The sequence below is a fragment of the Hibiscus syriacus genome, unplaced genomic scaffold (assembly GCF_006381635.1).
Source record: "Hibiscus syriacus cultivar Baekdansim isolate YM2019G1 unplaced genomic scaffold, ASM638163v2 tig00111069_pilon, whole genome shotgun sequence".
NCBI classification, from domain to species: domain Eukaryota; kingdom Viridiplantae; phylum Streptophyta; class Magnoliopsida; order Malvales; family Malvaceae; genus Hibiscus; species Hibiscus syriacus.
Genome location: NW_024062970.1, coordinates 326247 through 347618, shown reverse-complemented (window position 1 = coordinate 347618; position 21372 = coordinate 326247). Strand labels below are relative to the sequence as shown.

Here is a 21372-nt window from a genome sequence, read left to right as displayed (position 1 = left end):
AACTTAATTTCTTATTTAAGAGATATCAAATTCTTTATCGCTTCATCTCATAGACATTGGTTAATATATTCGAATTTATGTTTAATAAATTATTAAAAATGAGATAAGTTGTCTTATTATACATGTGTAGATTAATAATTTTTTTAGATTATCACTTCATTATTTGCATTACAAGTCACTCAATTATTAATAAGTTTATAATAGGATTATTGTATTTTAAACTTTTTGAGTCACTCAATTAATCGAGTTGATAAATCTTAAACGTACATTATCTTTTCGAGTGAAAGTTTGTATTTAGGTTATTTAACTACGAGTAAGTTTACATTTTGATCACCTAACATTTTTGTTGCGAGTCACTTTATTCATTTATTATTTTATATAGGTTGGTGCAATACTAATCCAGCAATGATATGGTGTTTTTTTTTATATTCTACACTTCATAAATCATTAAAGAGAAATAAAAATAATATTTTTATTTGAATTTTAGCATTACAATATTTCATTATTGTTTATCTCTTCATGGCGGGTGATTTTTTTACAATAACGCAATCTATTTTTTTGTTCAAATAAGATACCCGAGAGATTATTTGTTCAAATGAGGTGAATGCTATAGTACACATCGAAGTCGCATTGTAATCTCCGCATCTCCCCAAGGTCGCATGGAATACCATACGACTCTCCCTCCCCAAACAACAATATGTCTCTCCTCTTCCCCCACCCCCAATATGTCTCTCCTCCTCCCCCACCCCCAATTTTAGCCTTCCCCATTTTTATATAATGATTAAAACTTAAATAAAAATTGGAATATGAAAAAAAATATGGGAGACACATTGCACTCTATGCATCTCCCCTAAATTTATATTAGACTCACATGAATTGTAATGCATCTTTGGGATATACTATAACACTCACCTTATTTGAAGAAATAATTTCGAGAATGTCTTATTCGAACATTTTTTTCCACTGCATTATTGTAAAAATCACCCCTTCATGGCCATCATCGTCGCTTAAGGTTTATTATATCAAATTAATTTATAAAGTAATAATGTGGTAAGTTTCATATTAATCTCTAAACTATGGCTCTTATTATACATTAGTTTTTAAAATTTAAAATATTTTATTTTAATCCCTAAACTATAACCTAATTTTAAATTGATCTCTAAACTTTAAAGAATTCTAAATCAATTATCAGATTATTAGTATTATTTTATTTTTATTTTTTTATTAACGTATTGTTAACTCCACAGGTTAAAAATTAATTTATTTTTGAAGGTCTTGAGAATTAAACACATGATATTCTAAAAAAATTATATGTTTAAGGTAATGATAATTGAACATGTACATTTTGGAAAAAAAAATAATCTATTTATGAAGCTCTTGGAAATTTTGTAAGACACAAGCTGAATTTTGATGACCTTAAAACATAACTTTTTAATGAGTAGAGTTAAAAGTATATTAACAAAATGATTAAATTGGAAAACAAATAGTTTGAGGATTGATACTGGATATTGTAAAATTTAGGGATCAAACTAGAATGGGTTCATTGTTTGAAGATTGATATGAATATTTTAATTTTTAAGGATTAATTTAGAATGAATATTTTAATTTGAGGACATCCTATACAATTATCTCTAAAATTATGGTCATAATCCGGGTCGGGTTTGGATACGAACATGGTACCATTCCCATTAAAAGCCTATGGCCGACATCTTCAAAGAAAAGTAAAAAATTCTAAACCGCCAGAAACACGCAACTGAAGACACGTAGTGGATCCCAGCTACCTTTTTAAAAATCTAAAAAACAAATCTGCACCGTTTATTCTTTCAAATCCAAGGGTTCAAAATCACCATTCTCCCATCGGAACATTCCAGAACCCTGATCAACAAAATTTAAAGCATATAAAATCACTACCCCTTATTGGTAAACCACACAGTTCTATTCAAAAGAACAAACGAATCTCTCTTTATTTTCTCCCGTTTTCATCTCTCGATTTTCGTTGGAATTTTTAAGAGATGGCCGGAAAAGGAGAAGGACCGGCGATCGGAATAGATCTCGGCACGACTTACTCGTGCGTCGGAGTATGGCAACACGACCGAGTCGAAATCATCGCCAACGACCAAGGCAACCGTACGACGCCGTCTTACGTCGCCTTTACCGATTCCGAGCGTTTAATCGGCGACGCTGCTAAAAATCAAGTCGCCATGAATCCTATCAACACCGTCTTCGGTAAATCCCTGTTTATTCTTTTGATTTTTTTTAATTCTGCTTTAGATTTAGATCTGAGACTTTGCATGCCTTTACTGATTTATGACGTCATTATTCTATTAGCTAGAATTTAGAAGAGTTGATTTCACTGTTTAATTTTGTTGACTGGGAAATTTATACCATTTTTGCAATTAAACTTATAACTTTGGACTCTGTTGTTATTTATGACGTCATTATATGATTAGAAGAATTTACGAGAGTTGGATTTGGTATAATTTTGCTGACTGAATTTTTTTTGTTGTAATTATTTAAAAAACAGATGCTAAGCGATTAATCGGCAGAAGATTCAGTGATTCATCGGTTCAAAGCGATGTGAAGCTTTGGCCTTTTAAGCTGATCGCCGGTCCTGGTGATAAGCCCATGATTGTTGTCACTTACAAGGGCGAGGAGAAGCAATTTGCTGCTGAGGAAATATCATCCATGGTGTTAATCAAGATGCGTGAAATTGCTGAGGCTTACCTCGGATCCACGATCAAGAATGCGGTGGTTACCGTGCCGGCTTACTTTAATGATTCCCAAAGGCAAGCCACCAAGGATGCCGGAGTTATTGCCGGTCTTAATGTCATGCGTATCATCAACGAGCCGACGGCCGCTGCCATTGCATATGGTCTTGATAAGAAGGCCTCCAGTGTCGGTGAAAAAAATGTGTTGATTTTCGATTTGGGCGGCGGTACTTTTGATGTTTCCTTGCTTACCATCGAAGAAGGCATCTTCGAAGTTAAGGCAACTGCTGGTGATACCCATTTGGGTGGGGAGGATTTCGATAATCGGATGGTTAACCATTTTGTTCAAGAATTTAAGAGGAAGAATAAGAAGGATATTAGTGGAAACCCTAGAGCATTGAGGAGGTTGAGGACTGCTTGTGAGAGAGCGAAGAGGACCCTTTCGTCGACTGCCCAAACTACCATTGAGATCGATTCCTTGTACGAGGGTATTGATTTTTACACCACAATTACTCGTGCTAGGTTTGAAGAGCTCAACATGGATCTTTTCAGGAAGTGTATGGAGCCGGTCGAGAAGTGTTTGAGGGATGCTAAGATGGATAAGAGCAGTGTTCATGATGTTGTCCTTGTTGGTGGTTCGACTAGGATCCCAAAGGTGCAGCAGTTGTTGCAAGATTTCTTCAATGGGAAAGAGCTCTGCAAGAGCATTAATCCCGACGAGGCCGTTGCTTATGGTGCAGCAGTTCAGGCTGCCATCTTGAGCGGTGAAGGAAACGAGAAGGTTCAGGACCTATTGCTTTTGGATGTCACTCCTTTGTCTCTTGGACTCGAGACAGCCGGTGGTGTTATGACTGTTTTGATCCCGAGAAACACTACTATTCCGACAAAGAAGGAGCAGGTCTTTTCGACTTACTCAGATAACCAGCCGGGTGTCTTGATCCAGGTCTATGAGGGTGAGAGAGCTAGAACAAGGGATAACAACCTGTTGGGTAAATTCGAGCTGTCCGGCATTCCTCCGGCACCCAGGGGTGTACCCCAAATCACAGTTTGCTTTGATATCGATGCCAACGGCATCTTGAATGTATCTGCTGAGGACAAGACTACCGGCCAGAAGAACAAGATTACAATCACAAACGACAAGGGTCGTTTGTCTAAGGAAGAAATCGAGAAGATGGTTCAAGAGGCCGAGAAGTACAAGTCTGAGGACGAGGAGCACAAGAAGAAGGTTGAAGCCAAGAATGCTGTGGAGAATTATGCCTACAACATGAGGAACACCATCAACGACGAGAAGATCGGATCCAAACTCGACCCGGCTGACAAGAAGAAGATTGAGGACGCCATTGACGGAGCCATCCAGTGGTTGGATGGGAACCAGCTAGCCGAAGCCGATGAGTTCGAGGATAAGATGAAGGAGCTTGAGAGTATCTGCAATCCCATCATCGCCAAGATGTACCAAGGTGCAGGGGCTGACATGGGTGGCGGCATGGACGATGATGCCCCTCCTGCCGGTGGAAGCGGTGCAAGTCCTAAGATCGAGGAAGTCGATTAAACCCAATATTAAGCTTAGTAACAGCTTCTGTTGGGTGCTATATTTTTATGTTTTCTGCAATTTATGTTTTAAGGAATCTGTTTTCAAAACTTCGTTTTGTATTTTTTGGGAATATGTTACCCATATGAGGGTAATGAATATTTTGCTTTTCAAGTATTTTAGATTATTATCTGTTTAATTGCAGTTTAGTACCTTCACAAGTATATTTTATCATTTCAGTACTCTAAATTCAACTACATTCCAATATGGAAAATAATTAATAATTATACAATGAAACCCTTACAAATTTCAATTTGTATAGGAAACTTAAACAAATGAAAATTGTGGAGTCCATTACTATAATAATTTGTTGTTGAACTAATAGTTCTAATAAAATAATATTTTTAATTGTAGAACATGGTTTGATTTTTTTTTATAAAAGATAACTCTAAATATCGCAATTCAGTTAATTTAGAAATGTTAATAATATTATAAAAGTGTGAACGAATTATATTAATTTATAATAGAGATTAAATCTTAAATTTCAAGGTAATAGAAGGATTGAAACTATAATCAAACCTAATATAAAGCACTAAAATAATCCTAATTATTTTCTTAAAGTATTAAATTGTATGGATTAAGTTTTTCCATAAGGGTTTAATTGTCAATTTATTCCAATATTAATATTAATATTAACATAGGCATATACACTAAATTATAAATACATGTCCAAGACCTAACACGATAAAGAATCTACTTCAAGCCTATTTTGTTGAATTATAGTTTTAGTCCCACTGCGTAAAATTTTGAGATACTCTTTAACATAATTTATTTCATTTATTGTGCTACAATTTAAACTATAAACTTATTTTAAAAGATTTAATGTTTGGTAATTTGTGGAAAGTAGATGCCATTCGTCGTCATTCCTCCATCAACATTTATAAGCTGCCCTGTTATATATGAAGCCGCCGGTAGGCAGAGGAACGCCACCATTGCCGATACTTCGTCTCGCTCCCCAAGCCGCCCTATTGGTGTTCGACTTATGGTTGTCTCTATTTGTTCTTCATGACCTTCAAAGAACTGCCAACAGAAAAAGTATGCATGATAGAAGTGAAATTATGATCATGCTAAATGTTGAGTCCAATGTGGTAACCAAACACATAAAGTCCAAAGATATTCGAATTCGAGTAAATTTTTTTAAAATAAAAGAATATTGACACTCGATCTCGAATATTAAATTATCAAGTTCAAAAAAATAGTTTTACAGGTTGAGCAAGTGGAGTTTTGAGCACGGCAGGTGCAACAGTATTGACCCTGATATTATCTCCTGCCCACTCACATGCCAAGCATCTTGTAAGTTGGTTCATGGCCCCTGCAACAAAATCAAACCATTCTTACCTAGTTAACATTTATATAAATATAAAGTACACGAACCGCGACACGATTATAACATCTTAAATACGATTACAAAACTATTAGATATACGGATAATCGAGTTTAGATGCGAAATAATACCTTTGTTGGCTCCATATATAGGCGCAAAATATGTAGGCATGGTAGAAGTGATTGAAGAGATGAACACAATGCTTCCTGCTGATGAAGCTTTCAAAAGAGGATGAGCTAGTACGCTGATATTATAAGCTGACTCGAAGTAGGTACTAGTTAGAATCGCGACATCTTCCGCTGTGTAACCCGACACCATTTTCCCTATGTTTGTTCCAACGTTATTTATCTGCAAAATTTTCATAGTGTTAATCGATACATCTCCGTGTATCGTTTCGGATTTCGGTTCTGGTTAATGGTATTCGTTTTACCAGGATGTTAAGCTTGCCATTGAACTCGGATGAAACAGTGTTCAAAAAGTATTCCCTTGTGCTCGATCTGAAACATCACACACTGAACCTGTCACACGGAAACCCTTTGCTTTCCATCCGAATAAATAATCTTCGAGCTCGGATTCGGTAAGAGAGCATGTGTGTACCCTTGCTCCAAGTCTTGCTATTTTCACCACGATTGCATGCCTATTTGTAGTGCAAGGTCTGTAACAGTGTTTTGAAAACCGGACCGGATCGGTCGGTTCAACCGGGAACCGCTGCCTGGTCCGGTTCATTCTACACCGGTTAAACAACTACTAGTGAATCGGAAGGAACCGTTGAACCGACTCTGAACCGTTCGAACCGGTTGAAAACCGGTTCTGTTTTTTTTTTCTAAAAAAAAAATTAAATCAATCGACGTCGTTTGTTAAACGAACCGAGTCGAACTCGAAAAATTTAAAAGTAAGCTCAACTCGACTCAAAAACTCACGAGCTAAAAATTATCAAGTTCAACTCGAACTTAAATATAATATTGAAACTTGAACTCAAAAAGGCTCGAACTCAAAAAAAAATTAGAAGCTCAATTGAAGCAAAAAAATAGTTCGCTCTGTGCTCACCAAAAGGCTCCATGATTTTGAATGACAAATTACCTCTATTATTTATAGAAGTCAGTTGGGAAGCTCTTCTATGTTTCTTAGCCATGTGGGATTGTTTTGTTTTTATATTTTTACTCTTTAGACTTTTGTGATGTTCTTCTATGTTTCTTAGTCATGTGAGATTTTTTAAAAAAAATTAAACCAAACGACATCGTTTGTTATGATTTTTTTAGCCCCCATTTTTTTATTATAGTTATATAATTATATTTATTATTTAATATGTTTTACCTTAAATATTATGTTGTAGTTGATTTGAATCATTTTGTTTCACTTGATTTTATGATTTTTAATTTATATATGTTATAACTTGCTTTGAATATGACTTGTGATATAAAAGAACTGTTTTTTATTAATTTTTTTATTTAATTTTTTAAATAAATAATTGATTATGACGTCGTCCGATTCTTCCGGCCGATCTGACCGGTTCGACCGGTTGAACCAGTGAACCGATAGCAAGGCTAGTTCGCTGACCGGTCCGGTTTTAAAAATCATGGTCTGTAATACCCCGAAACCCGGGCTAATAGTTTGAGTCAACCTGAGATCCATTTTAGAGCCCAAAAGAAATTATTAAAATGATAAGGACAAGGTTTTATGGGATTTGGTCTGAGTTAGGCCCAAAAGAGTTGTGAAAGGTGATGTAAATTATAGGAATAAGGAAGTGGAAGGACTTAAAGTATATTTTAACCATTGGGGTTGAAGTTAGATACTTTCCCCTTATTTTTACATCAGAACACTTGAACTTGCCTAATTCCATACCAACTCTTCTTCTTCTCTTCTGCTAGTATTTTCCTTTTTCCTTTTTCCTTTTTCCTTTCAAGAGTCAAGATCCCAACAATTTCATCCTATTTTGTTGAGCAAGGTAATATTGTAAGTCACTATCTTCCAAGCTTTAGATTAAGTCACATTTCTCATGGTTTTCATTTAGTTTCCAAAATGAGTTTTTAGAGAGGCACAATAGAAATCTTTGATTCCAAGTTTCCTTGATAGATTTAAGTCATAAAAAATGTTTACCTTCTTATTTAAATCATTTTGGTTCACTTAAAATTTCTTTTTTCTTAACTTTGAATAGTGAAAAAGGTAGGAGACACTTCAAAAGCCAAAGGAAAGGGAAAAACACCTCTAGAACGATTGAGGCTTTATATTTAGCAAAGAATACAAGGTATCCACCCTTACAACTCTCTTATACTCATTGTGAGTCATTAGAGTTATAGTATTATTGAAAAGCTTAGTTGAACTATGATATATTTCTTTCACGGTAGATTATATGTTTTGAGTTATAAGCATTCTCAACATCCTTATTTATGACCCTACTTGTTTACATAAAACATTAAGGACAATTGGGAACCTTTAGGTAGTAATGTGAGTGAGTTCATGTGCCCATATAAGGAAATTTCGAGTATAAATATCGGTATTGGAGGGTCAGTGCTGATACTCTTCATGTTTTAGGCTTAAAGTATGAGTTTTATGAGGGCAGTATCGATACCCCTAAAAGGAGTATCGATACTGATGGCTCGGTATTGAAACCAGTGAGCCTGGTATCGAGACCTAAAATTCCATAATGCTAGTTTTATACCGGTACTCAAGGGAGTATTGATACCTAGGGTTCTAGTATCGATACTCCTATATGAGTATCAATACTTTCACTTTTTAAACAAGAAAGTTTGGTAAATGAGTATCGATACCTTGAGGAGGATATCGATACCCAACGGATAATATCAATACTATATGGCCAGTATCTGTACCAAAAATTTATTTTGGGATATAAATTTAAAGGATTGTAAAGGCTAGTGAGGTTCTCAATGAATTATAATTACTCCTAAATAAGACTAAAAGTGAGAACAAAAAAATAAAATGATTAATTCGAACGTAGAAACAAGATAAAATAGGGGCAAATAAAACTAGCATTGCTTGATGCTCGGGAAATAATTTGGACACCCGAGTTCCTTTAGTTCAGGGTGTCGAAGTATAGAATCAATCCAAATATCCTTAGGTAGGGTGCAAGACCTTTAAAAAGACTAGATAGAGCGCAAGGTCCGACGCTCGTAAGTGGTGGGCTAGTTGGGGGTATGATGTCCGATGCAGAGATTTTGGGGGCCATATCCTCAGTAGACTAGAGGAGTGTGTGAGCTATGAGATGCAGAAATCCCTCAGTGTACCATGATGTCTACCATAACGTAGAGAGTGAATACCGCAAGGATATTCACTAATGTTGTAACGATTAGATTTATTGTATTTTCTATTAGTTGTTACAACATTATATTTTTGACCAGCGTTTAGAAAATCCAGATTAGTGTGACACTTGGCTAGTTAGCTCAGCGTTTAGAATTTGTTTCCTTTCGCAGATTAGGTGAAGATTAGTAGAGAAGCCTTTTTTGACCAGAAGAAAATCCAGACCAGACAACAGAGCAGAGTACGTCTCGAATTTATTAAAGAGCATGTATATTCGAAGTCTCATTTTTTAAATTCGAGTCGTAAATTATTTTAAACACATGATTTGTATATTTTTTGTATATCTATGGGAGCTCCCAACTGTAAACCATTTCGTATGAATATTATTGCATATTTTATTATAAGTATTTGACAAAAATTGTTTATTTAATTGAGCATGTTTAAGAAAATTTTTTATTAGCCATTCCGGTGGTTTCGTGTGGTGCTCTCATCGGTCGACTGTGTGTCATACTGATGTAGGATATTACATTTAGTGGTATCAGAGCATTAGGTTTGACGTTCCTAGGGCCTGCGGGTCAGAGTCAGTAACAGTTTATGAATATACATATCTCTAGGGATGTTAAGAGTACTTCTGCTCTTGTAAATGTTTATAGTAAAACCCTTTATTTCTAAATTTTCATATAGTAGATATGGACGAGAGCTCAATCCATAGTCAGGAGGGTAGGTGTGACAGTGGGGCATCCCTAGCAAACGAGATATGTTATGAGTTTATTCTAGATACAGAAACTAAAGAGCCTAGATATGCGAGGGTCAAGGAGGCGACATTCTCTAAGGATTTGACTAAGACCCTTAGATGTATAGTCATAGCCCTACCCTGGAAATCTTCTACTTTACCTGTCCAACCAACTCAGCCAACCCCATCTGTAGTAACACCTCAGGAGACACCATTTGAGAGGCTTAGAAGATATTAAACCTTATATTTCTTCAGCACGAGAGATGATGACCGTGTAATAGCAGATTAGTGGCTTAGGGAGACCCTTCGGACACTTCACCAGCTTCATCTTACTCCCCGAGGGCATGTTAGAGTATGCTATCTCCTTATTGAAAGGTGACGCCATAAATTAGTGAGAGACGATCGAGACGTCTATGTATCTGAGTAACCCACCTAGGATTGTTTCCTAGAATAATTCCGATAGAAGTATATTGGTGAGGCACATATGGATGCTTTGAGGAACCAATTTATTCAGTTAACTCAGGGGGACCGTACAGTGTTTGAGTATGACATGGAGTTTCTTCTCCTGGGCCAGTACTTTTCTGAGCTAGTGTTGACAGAGTACCACCGGTTCTGGAAGTTTAAATAGGGACTTTGTCTAGATATTTTGACCCACTTAGCTACTGATCTTCCGAGGGTGTTTGTTGAGTTAGTTTGATAGGTAAAAGCTGTTGAGAGGGTTTTAGCAGAGATCGAGGCTACCTCAGGCCAGAACAGAGTAACAATAGGGTCATCAGGATTGATCCAATAGCCAAAGAGAATGAGAAATTCTCAGGGGTCATAGAGAGCTGTAGGGGGCTAGTCCAGTAGGTCTGCTCAGAGTGTAAGGAATGGTGAAGGCCGATCTAGCCAGTGGATGATGTCATTGGTTATTGCATCATTAGTGAGCTCCATATGTTCTTTGAGGTCGTAATCTCATCTCACTTGTCCTATATGCGGCAAAAGACATCAGAGAGAGTGCCAACAGGGGTCCAGTGGCTATTATCATTGTAGATCCCTTGACCATTTCGTGAGGATTGCCTATAGGCTAAGGAGATGACCCCAACCAATATTCACAGATCAACTCTTTCGTTTTAGAGAGATAGATGACCTCAGAGAGGTGGGAGTTCTACATCCGGATAGACTGGTAGGGGAGCAGCCAGATCAGGAGTTAATGTTGAGCCTAGAGTTTTCGTTTGCCAATATGCAGTCTGAGCTCGGGAGGAATGTGATGCAATTGACATGATTTCAGGTACATTTACCGTGGTTTTTCTTCTAGTCACTACTTTGATTGTTCTAATTTGGTTCAAGAGAGAAATATCCCAACTAAGAATCTTGATATAAGAGTCCGAGTGTCTATCCTTTTAAGATTAGATATCCTAGTAGACTAGGTTTATCGTAGATTCTTAGTTGAGATTCAAGGTGATATCTTTTCAGCCGATATTTTAGAGCTACCATTAAGAGAACTTAATATGATTTTGGGTATTGATTGGTTTTCAGAGCACGACGTAAGTTTGAGATGCAACATTCGACGAATTAAACTTAGAAAAGAAAATGGAACCCGAGTTGTAATGTTTAGTGAGAAGTACAAGGGTGCAAGGGTTGTGTCAGCTCTTAATGAATAGAGGATGTTGGATCAGGGTTATGAAGCCTTCTTGGCTCACATAGTTGATACTTGAGTTGTAGTTCAAAGGATTGAGGATATCCGAACTGTTCAAGACTTTCCAGATGTCTTTCTAGATGAGTTTTTGGGTTTGCTACGAGACAAAAAATTAGAGTTTGGAATCAAAGTAATGCTTGATTCTGCTCCGGTGTCCATTGCTCCTTATTGGATGACACCGACAGAGCTAAAGAAATTGAAGTTGTGACTTTAAGAATTGTTTGAGAAGGGGTTTATCTAACCAAGTATATCTACTTGGGAGCGTTGTTCATGTTTCTTAAAAAGAAAGATGTTTCGATGAGGATGTGCATCAACTATTGACAGTTGAACAACTCGACTGTCAAGAACCGATATCCCTTTCCCAGAATCAACGATTTTGTTGATCAGCTTAAGAGAGCCTGCGTTTTTTCTAAGATATATTTGAGTTCTAAGTGTTATCAGCTGATATTCGAAAGATGACATTTAGGGCAAGATACAGTCATTATGAGTTTATTGTGATGTCGTTTGGACTCACTAATGCCCCGACAAAATTCATGGATCTCATAAACCAAGTTTTCCACTCGTACTTGAACTAGTTCGTGGTGGTTTTCATTGATGAAATCTTGGTATACTTGAGATCAGAAGATGAGCATGATCAACATCTTCGTACAGTTCTTCAAACTCTTCGAGATCATAAACTTTTCGCTAAGTTTGGGAAATACTAGTTTTGTTACCTGAGGTTTCATTTTTGGGGTATGTAGTATCAACATATGGTATCTGAGTGGATCCTCAAAAGATTAACGTGACACTTGAGTGGGATCCACATAAAAGTGTAACTGAAGTGCTAAGTTTCTTGGGACTAGTAGGATACTATAGCAGGTATGTGAAAGGATTTTCGACGATAGTTGCGCCGATGACTAAGTTGCTTTAGAAGGGGGTACCGTTTATATAGAGAGAAAAGAAGTAGAGAAGTTTCAAACAATTAAAGTCTCTTTTAACCCAAGCCCCATTTTTAACTCAACCCGAGTCGGGATAAGAATTCAATGTGTATAGCAACGCTTCATTAAAAGGCATTGGTTATGTGTTGATGTAAGAGAGAAAGATGATCGCGTATGCCTTTCGTTAACTTAAGCCTCATGAGTGAAATTATCATACTCACGACCTAGAGCTTGCAGCGGTAGTCTTTGCACTCAAGAATTAGTGGCATTATATTTATGGAGAGAAATACCATATTTTCACCGACCAAAAAATCTTGAAATATTTATTTACCCAAAAGAATTGAATCTGAGGCAACAAAGATGGATTGAATTACTGAAAGACTATGTCTATGTTATTGATTATCACCCAGGAAAAGTAAATATTGTAGCGGGTGCGCTAAGCTGAAAATCGACGTCATAGTTGAGAGCCCTTTTAGTGCGTCTGAGTATATCCATAGATGGAGGTTCGTTATCCCAGCTCTGAGTATAGCCTTAGATATTAAGTGAGATCAAGAGACTACAAGGTTCAGATAATAGTATAAGAACTCGTATGGAGCAAGTCCGCACCGAGGCCCCAGGGATCGAGTTGCGTGAGGAAAATGTGATGTATTTTCGAGGACGCCTTTGTGTTCTGGAGGTCGATCAATTACGTGATAAGATTCTATATGAGGCCCATTGTAGTCAACTTTCAGTTCATCCGGGAAGTAATAAGATGTACAAGGAACTTCGATCATTATACTATTGGCTGAGAATGAAGAGAGATGTTTCAATGTTCGCAGCGAAGTGTCTGGTGTATCAGCAAGTTAATGTGGAATATCAGGTTCCTTCCGGTTTCCTCTAATCAATTCAGATACCATAATGGAAGTGGGACAAAGTGACTATGGATTTCATGACCAGTTTATCGAAAATGAGATGTAAGCACGATGAGATATGGGTAATAGTAGATCGATTGACCAAGTATACACACTTCTTGCTAGTTAGAATGGATTTCACTTTGGAAAGATTGGTGCAGCTCTACATTCGAGAGATAGTAAGATTGCACGGAGTTCTAACCTCGATTATTTCAGACAGAGACCCCAGATTCACCTTTTGGTTTTGGGAAGCTCTACATAAATCTCTAGGCACTAAGCTCTACTTCAGCATTGCGTTTCACCCCCAGAAAGATGATCAATCAGAGCGTGTCATTCAAGTTTTGGAGTACATGCTTAGGTTCGTAGTTATTTATTTTGCGGGTAGTTGGGAAGTCAATTGCCGGTGGTGGAGTTCGCATATAATAACAACTATCATTCGAGCCTCCAGATGGCCCCATACAAATCTTTGTATGGGCACATGTGTAGAACTCTTTTTTACTGGACCGAACTCAGTGAAGGAAAAATAGTGGGACCGGACCTAATCAGGAAAACTAAAGAAAAAATAAAAATAAAAATAATATGCTAAAAGAGGCATCGGATAGGCCAAAGTCTTATGCATATTTGAAACAAAAAGAAATTGAGTTTGTCGTAGGTGACAAAGTATTCCTTAAGGTTTCTCCATGGAATAAGGTACTTCGATTCAGGCGTAAAGGCAAGTTGACTTCGCGTTTCATCGGTCCCTATAAGGTGATTGAGAGATTTGGACAAGTAGCCTATCTTTTGGCCCTTCCTCAAGAGTTGGAATGCATTCATAATGTGTTCCACGTGTCTATACTTCGAAAGTATCGCTCAGATCCATCTCATGTCCTACCATTGGAGCAAGTTGAGTTAAGCTCTGATATGACCTACGAAGATGAGCCGATCAGAATCTTATCTAGAGAAGTGAAAAAGTTAATGAACAAAAGAATTCCCTTAATAAATGTACTTTAGAGGAATCATTGAGTCGAGGAAGCCACATGGGAAATCGAGTAAGACATGCAACTCTAGTATCCACATTTTTTTATTCAGGTAAAAATTTCGAGGACGAAATTTCTTATTAGGAGGGGAGAGTTGTAACGCCTCAAAACCTGTGTTAGTATTTCAAGTTAACCTTAGACCTATTTTAGAACCCAAAAGAATTTATTAAAATGGCATGGACCAGGTTTTATGGGAATTGGGCTAAATTAGGCCCAAATGTATTGTGAAATGTAATGGAAATTATAGAAATAGGGAAGTGGAAGGACTTAAAGTGTAGTTTACCCATTTTGGTTGAAGTTGGAAACTTCCCCCTTATTTTTATATCAGATCACATGAACTTACCCCATTTACCATACCAACTCTTCTTCTTCTTCTTCTTCTTTTCTTCTAGTATTTTTCATTTTCCTTTCAAGAGCCAAGATCCCAACAATTTCATCATATTTTGTTCAGCTAAGGTTAGATTATAAATCCCTATCTTTCGAGCTTTAGATTAATCCCCATTTCTCATGGTTTTCATTTAGTTTCCAAAATGGGTTTTTGGAGAGGTTCAATAGAAATCTTTGATTCCAAGTTTCCTTGATAGATTTAAGTTATAAGAAAAGTTTACCTTTTTATTTACATCATTTTGGTTCATTTAGAATTTCTTTTTTCTTAACTTTGAATAGTGAAAGAGTTAGGACAAACTTCAAAGGCCAAAGGAAAGGGAAAACACCTCTAGAGTGATTAAGGCTTTATATTTAGCCAAGAATACAAGGTAACCACCCTTACAACTCTCTTATACTCATTGTGGGTCATTAGAGTTATAATATTATTGAAAAACTTAGTTGAAGCATGCTAGATTTCTTTCATGCTAGATTTTATGTTTTGAGTTATAAGCATGCCCAAAAGCCTTATTTATGACCCTACTTGGTTACATAAAACATTAAGAATAATTGGGAACCTTTAGGTGGCGATGTGAGTGAGTTCATGTGCCCAAATAAGGCAATTTCGAGTATAAGTATCGGTATTGTAGATGTCAATACCGATATTGTTCATGTTTCAGCCTTAAAGTATAAGTTTTATGAGGGCAGTATCAATACCCCTAGAAGGAGTATCGATACTGAGGGCTCGTCATCGAAACCGGTGAGCCTAGTATTGAGACCTAAAATTCCATAATGCAAATTTGGTATCGGTACTCAAGGGAGTATCGATACCCATGGTTCTAATATCGATACTCCCATTTAAGTGTCGATACTTTCACCTTTTAAACAAGAAAGTTTGATAAAGTGTATCGATACCTTGAGAAGGGTATCGATACCCGATGGGTAGTATTGATACTGTATGACCAATATAGATACCAAGAAGTTATTTTGGGCTAGAAATTTAAAAGATTGTAAAGTGAGGTTCCCAATGAACTATAATTACTCCTAAATAAGACTAGAAGTGAGAACAAAAATAAAATCAAATGATTAATTCAAACGTAGAAACAAGATAAAATATGTGCAAATAAAACTAGTCTTGCTTGATGCTCGGGAAACGATTCGGACACTCGATTTCATTTAGTTCAGGGTGTCGAAGCATATAATCAGTGGGTGTGTGAGCCCCGAGATGCAGAAATCCCTCAGTCGCACCATGATGTCTACCATAGCATAGAGAGTGAATATCACAAGGATATTCACTAATGTTGTAATGATCAGATTTACTGTATTTTCTATCAGTTTTTACATCATGATATTAATGAACCCTGTCAGTATAATTTAGTTGTTAGTGTGGCACTGGGCTAGTTAGCACAATGTTTGAAATTTGTTACCTTGCGCATATTATGTGAAGATGAATAGATGAGCCTTTTTTAACTAGAAGAAAATTCAGACCAGACAACATAGCATAGTACGTCTCGAATTTCTTAGAGGTTATGTATATTCGAAGTCTCATTTTGTAAAAATCGAGTCGTAAATTGTTTTAAACACATGGTCTGAATATATATTTTTTGTATATCTATAGGAGCTCCTGTAACATCCCAAACTACGGGTTAGTGACTAAATCATAAATTTTTAGAATTTGGTGATAAAAGTAGAATAGTTAAATAATCAATGATTTATTTAGAAATATTTCCTGAAAATTGTTAGTAATTATTAAAGGAATTAAAGGGCAAAATGGTCATTTGACAAGAAAGATATTTTCCCCTTTTATAAGCATGAATCACGTTGAGGGGGGAGAGTTGTCTGAAAACTCTCTTATTTTTCTTCTCCTCTCATCTTCACGTGTGCCAAGCTAGAGCAAAGATATTGAGCATAAACAAGTTCCGGAACAATCAAAGAATTAGGATTGAATCAAAGCAAGACTAAGGTGAGTGCAATTTAAATTGTACTTATGTTATTGTATGTATGACATGATTTGTATGAGTATATGCTAGTGTGATTATGAATAGGTAGAAAGGAAACAATAGATGATATAAGAATCTATTATAAGATATATGATATGAAAATATGATAGTGAGCTATGTGAAAGAACTATGAAATATATGAGCTTATAGGTGCCATGTGATATATATATATATATATATATATATGTTTATGTGAAACCATGCAAAGTGATACGAGCTATGTGAACATAAGTGACATGAATTACATGAAAGTAAACTACGTGATTATATGCACTTGTGATATGTGACAGAAAAGGAGAAATATGAGATTAAAAGAGAGATGATATGAATAAGTGATGTGATTATGTGAACATAAGTAAACAAGACATGGTATATGTGCTTACCTGAGAACATGAGAAATAAAATAAGCTATGTGATAAGGATATATATAATGAAATGAATGACATGAAATGTATGTATGCTTGATTATATGAGTGTATATGTGAAATGACATGATAGGTGATAAAACCGTGAGCCTATATGAATATATGATATGAATGGGATATATGTGAAGCATATGAGAACAAGAAATGACAATAATTTACATGTCATATGAACACAAGAGAAATGTTATAAGCTAAGTGACATATGATTATGAAATCATATGAAAAGTGAAATGTGCATGTGAATATGTGAAATGATATAAATGATAATGCCCATGTTATGTGATATGAGAGCTAGTGGTATAGTTGGCATGCCAAGAGTCGAGACCTATGTTCTACAGAACATATGGACAGAATTACCTATGTCTTTCGAGACATATGGACAGAATTACCTATGTCTTTCGAGATATATGGACAGAATTACCTATGTCTTTTGAGACATATGGACATTATATCTATGTTCTAAGGAACATATGGACAGTTTACCTAGGTTCTTCGGGACCTATGGACAGTTGCCGAGGTTCTTTATGACCTTTGGATAGGTCATTCGGGATATTTATACGAGCTGTGGTGACATCATAGTGGAGCACAACCTCAATGTACTCACATACCTTAAGTTCTCAAAAGTATACATGGGATTTTAAGAGAGTAAATAAATCAGTTGATGTGATACTATGTGTGCTCTGTTATGAAATGATGTATATGCTTATATGATAAAAAGAAATTAGTGATAGTAATATAAGTACCGATAAGCATGTTAAAGATTATGATAGAGATCCTGATAAAGATGGTATATGTGCATGTATACATTTTGTTGTATGAAATGTTTTATGGTTTCCATTATATGTTTATATGTCTCACTAAGTCTACGACTTAGCGTGTGATTGTTTTATACGTAGGTTTGGAAAGCGAAAAAGAGAAGTAAAAAGTTATGCAAGACAAGTCAGTTTCTCATTTCCAAAGATCAGATCATAAAAGAAGTTAATAGTATGTATTTTGTAATACTTATAGTGGTTGACATGTAAGTAAAGATTTGAATCCGATATTTTTTAATCGGTTTTGTAAAATCATATGATTAAATTTTGGAATGTTTTAAATGTGTATAGGTAAATGGTAAATTTTATACTGATGAAAGATTAGATTTTTATGAATTTATATGTATTTTACGGCAGTACTGTAGCAGGGTATCGTTCCCTGGCAGAAATATGGAAAATTTTAACATTTGGTGTAACAACCCGGAAAATGGAAAAAAATATATAATTGTAATTTGAGGTTTTAATTAAGTTAATTGGTGAAATTTGAGGATTTAATTGGAAGTTTTAAAACTTGTAGCCTATTTTAAAAAGTGGAGGAAATTCAATGACCAATCACTGAATATTTCCAAGGAGTGTCGGCAGATTTTTTTTCTTATATGCGTGCAAATTGATTCTGGTTTCATAACAGAACAATTTGTTAAGTTTTTACCCCACGCACCTCAACTTCCGACGACGATTCTGACACCGTCCGAATTCCGATTGTCGTTTTGAAAGTACCATCGTGTTCGTTATCGAGTCAGGAACAATCCCCTCAATTTAATTGAAGCGAAACGCTGCCAAACGTCGTGAATTTCAAGTCAAAGCATCGACGTTTTTTTTAAGCTCAATCGCCTAGAAAATCCTAAATTCATCGTCGATCGTTGCTCCTTTTACGACACCTCCCGCACCATCGTGTTCCTTGTGCCGTTCCGAGTCCGCCGGTGTCATCCTCGATCTCCGTTGACGGCGGCGCGTGGGGAGGTGGATCAGTCAAAGATTCGGCCGAGTCGAAATCGAGCTCTCCGCCGTTCAAAAATTTGAACCGATCTTTGTAAGTATCTCGAAATCGCTCAAAATAATTTTTAGAAAATTTTCCGTGATTTTTAGAGCCCCGGAGGACGTCGCACGCGCCCACACGCGCCGCCGCAGGCGAGTGAACGCTGGAAACCGGTTTTGACCGGTTTAACCGGTTTTGAACCGGTTTTGACCGGTTTGACCGGTCACGACCCGTTGACCCGACCCGTTGACCCGACCCGACCCGTTGACCCGACCCGACCCGTTGACCGTTGACCGGTGCTATTATGGGAATTAATTCGGTTTTGGTGCTATTATGAGAATTAATTCGAAATGGGTGCTATTTTGGTAAATTTTTTTAAAAAGGGTGCTATTTGTGTAAAATGTTTGACAGTTTGTTGACCTCCTTTGACCAGAACTTTGACCGGCTTTGACCGGCTATTAAACGACCTTTGTTTTCGTCCACAAATACCTATCCTGATAGTTTTCGACGTCCCGAATCCGTTTATGGGGTCCGTTTTACTAAATTCAAACCCGAAAGTCTCCAAATCGTCAGTCAAACCCGTTGACTTTATTTTTGACCAAGAATTCGAAATTTCGGAAGGTCATACTTTATGTTTTTCGACGTCCTGAATTTGATTTCGAAGTCCGTTTTGCCAAATTCTGATCCGAAATTCCCGAATCGAGCTTGTAAACCCAAAAGGCTTAATATTTTAATATTTTGATTATTTAAATGAGATTTGGTCAAGGATTTACTCAATAAAATATTTTATGAAGGTACTCGTGTTTCACCTGAGCAAGGATCAATTAGGTCCGGTATTATCCGTTCGTTAGATCAGCCTGAACCGCGTACTACGAGAATTACCAGTAGGTTTCCGTATATTATTTAAATAATATTTAGATTATTTATATTAGGATTCCAATATGGATTTTTTTTTCTAATTCGTAGGATCTAGCGCTGCAGCAGAACGTGATCGACAAACCCAATAGTAGGATTCCCTATCCGATTTCTCAGAGTGTGACAGGTGTGTTTCCTGACAGTGTTGTTTACTGTTTTAAATATTATTTGAATTATTCCAGAATGGTGATTATTCAAAATATTGTTATGACATGATACATGATATCTGATTTCTGAATAATGGTTACCGACATCTGATTACCGTATTTCTGTATATGATTTTCAAGCATGATCCATTTTCATGTTTTAATGGATTAATCACCATTTTTACTCGAATACATATTTGTTTATTAATGTCATTGGGGAGGAAAGAATTGTTGGAGGAAGAAAATATTGCAGGCTCCTCGGCTTTGTGCTCAGGGCCTTACTGGTCGTGACGGGGTGTATGGTTATGGGAACCTACACAATTTGTTCGTGACGGATGGGGGTAGTGTTCATATTTAAAAAAAACATGTTGCATAAATCGATTTTTATTGATAATATCTTATTAATATGTTTTTGTACGCTGTATGGAACACACTGGGCTTTTTAGCTCATTCTGTAAATTTTAACATTTTTCAGATAACAGCAGACCGTAAGCTAGCAGATTTGGCATCAGGAGAAATCAACTACTTTATTTTGTACGAACATATATTTCTGTATGTTTTTCGGTTATGTTTGGTGACATGTATTTTATTATTGTTTTGGACATATTTGTATTATTAATATTATGTTCTATATTATATTTAACGTTCTATAAGTTATATATATATACAAAAAAAAAAACCTCTGAATGGGATATGTGACCACTTAGGTTTGGGTCTAACTCACAGACCGGGTCTTGGGGGGTTACATTTGGTACTGTAGCAGGCCGTATTTTACTGTTCATAAATACATTTTGCACTCAAAATTTTATAACAAACACAATTGAACAATAAATGAACGTATTTTCTTAATATAAGTTCAAATGTTTTGCTATTTTACAATAATATGGTTTCAAAAAGTCAATGTGACATCTCAGACTTGTATTCGGATCGGATACGAGTTGAGGTGTTACAGCTCCCGACTGTAAACCATTTTGTATGAATATTATTGTTTATTTTATTACAAGTATTTGAAAAAGATTGTTTATTTAATCGAGCATGTTTAAGAAAATTTTTGGTTATCCACTATGGTAATTCCGTGTGACACTCTCATCGGGCGACTGTGTGTGTCGTACTGATGTAGGATGTTACAAGTTCAAATATTTTTTTCCGGTGATTGAAGTTTTAAAAGTTACAAAATGATTATTATTAAATTGTTATAAAATGACTATCATCGCATAATAATGATAATAAACGGGAGACATTTACCCGATCCCTTTGGTTACGCCGGTGACGAGTGCCGTCCTGCCGTGAAGACTCCACCGACAGTCTTCTCAAAGTTCTATTTTATTACCTCTCAGCTTTGTTTCTCTCTGAATATACACAGAGAGAGACAAACGTAGACATGTTATGTGGATGATATGCTTGATCTTACTTTATCGAAAATCCTAAATACATTGCCACTCCATTACAAAATTTTATTTTTTTAATTAGAAAATCTCCAAATAGTTTATTTTTGGGTGGGTGGGTGGGGTGGGGGGGGGATTACATATACACACGAAGGAAAGAATTTTAAACTATTGGGGACCATTAAAGCAAATATCCATATTTTTGAGGAGGTAAGTAAGAGTAGATATTCGATCGAGTCGA

The 21372-nt window shown here is 36.2% G+C and overlaps 1 protein-coding gene and 1 pseudogene across 1 annotated transcript; one reads left to right on the top strand and one right to left on the bottom strand.

Annotated features, from left to right (window-relative positions):
- The first annotated feature begins 1938 nt into the window (after positions 1-1938).
- LOC120151861 (heat shock 70 kDa protein 4) lies at positions 1939-4424 on the top strand. The gene is made up of 2 exons (XM_039164185.1): positions 1939-2226; positions 2525-4424. The coding sequence occupies exons 1-2, from the start codon at positions 2013-2015 to the stop codon at positions 4255-4257; spliced, it is 1947 nt and encodes a 648-aa protein (XP_039020116.1). The 5' UTR covers positions 1939-2012; the 3' UTR covers positions 4258-4424.
- A 691-nt stretch (positions 4425-5115) lies between these two features.
- LOC120151812 lies at positions 5116-21191 on the bottom strand (annotated as a pseudogene).
- Between the last annotated feature and the right edge of the window lie 181 nt (positions 21192-21372).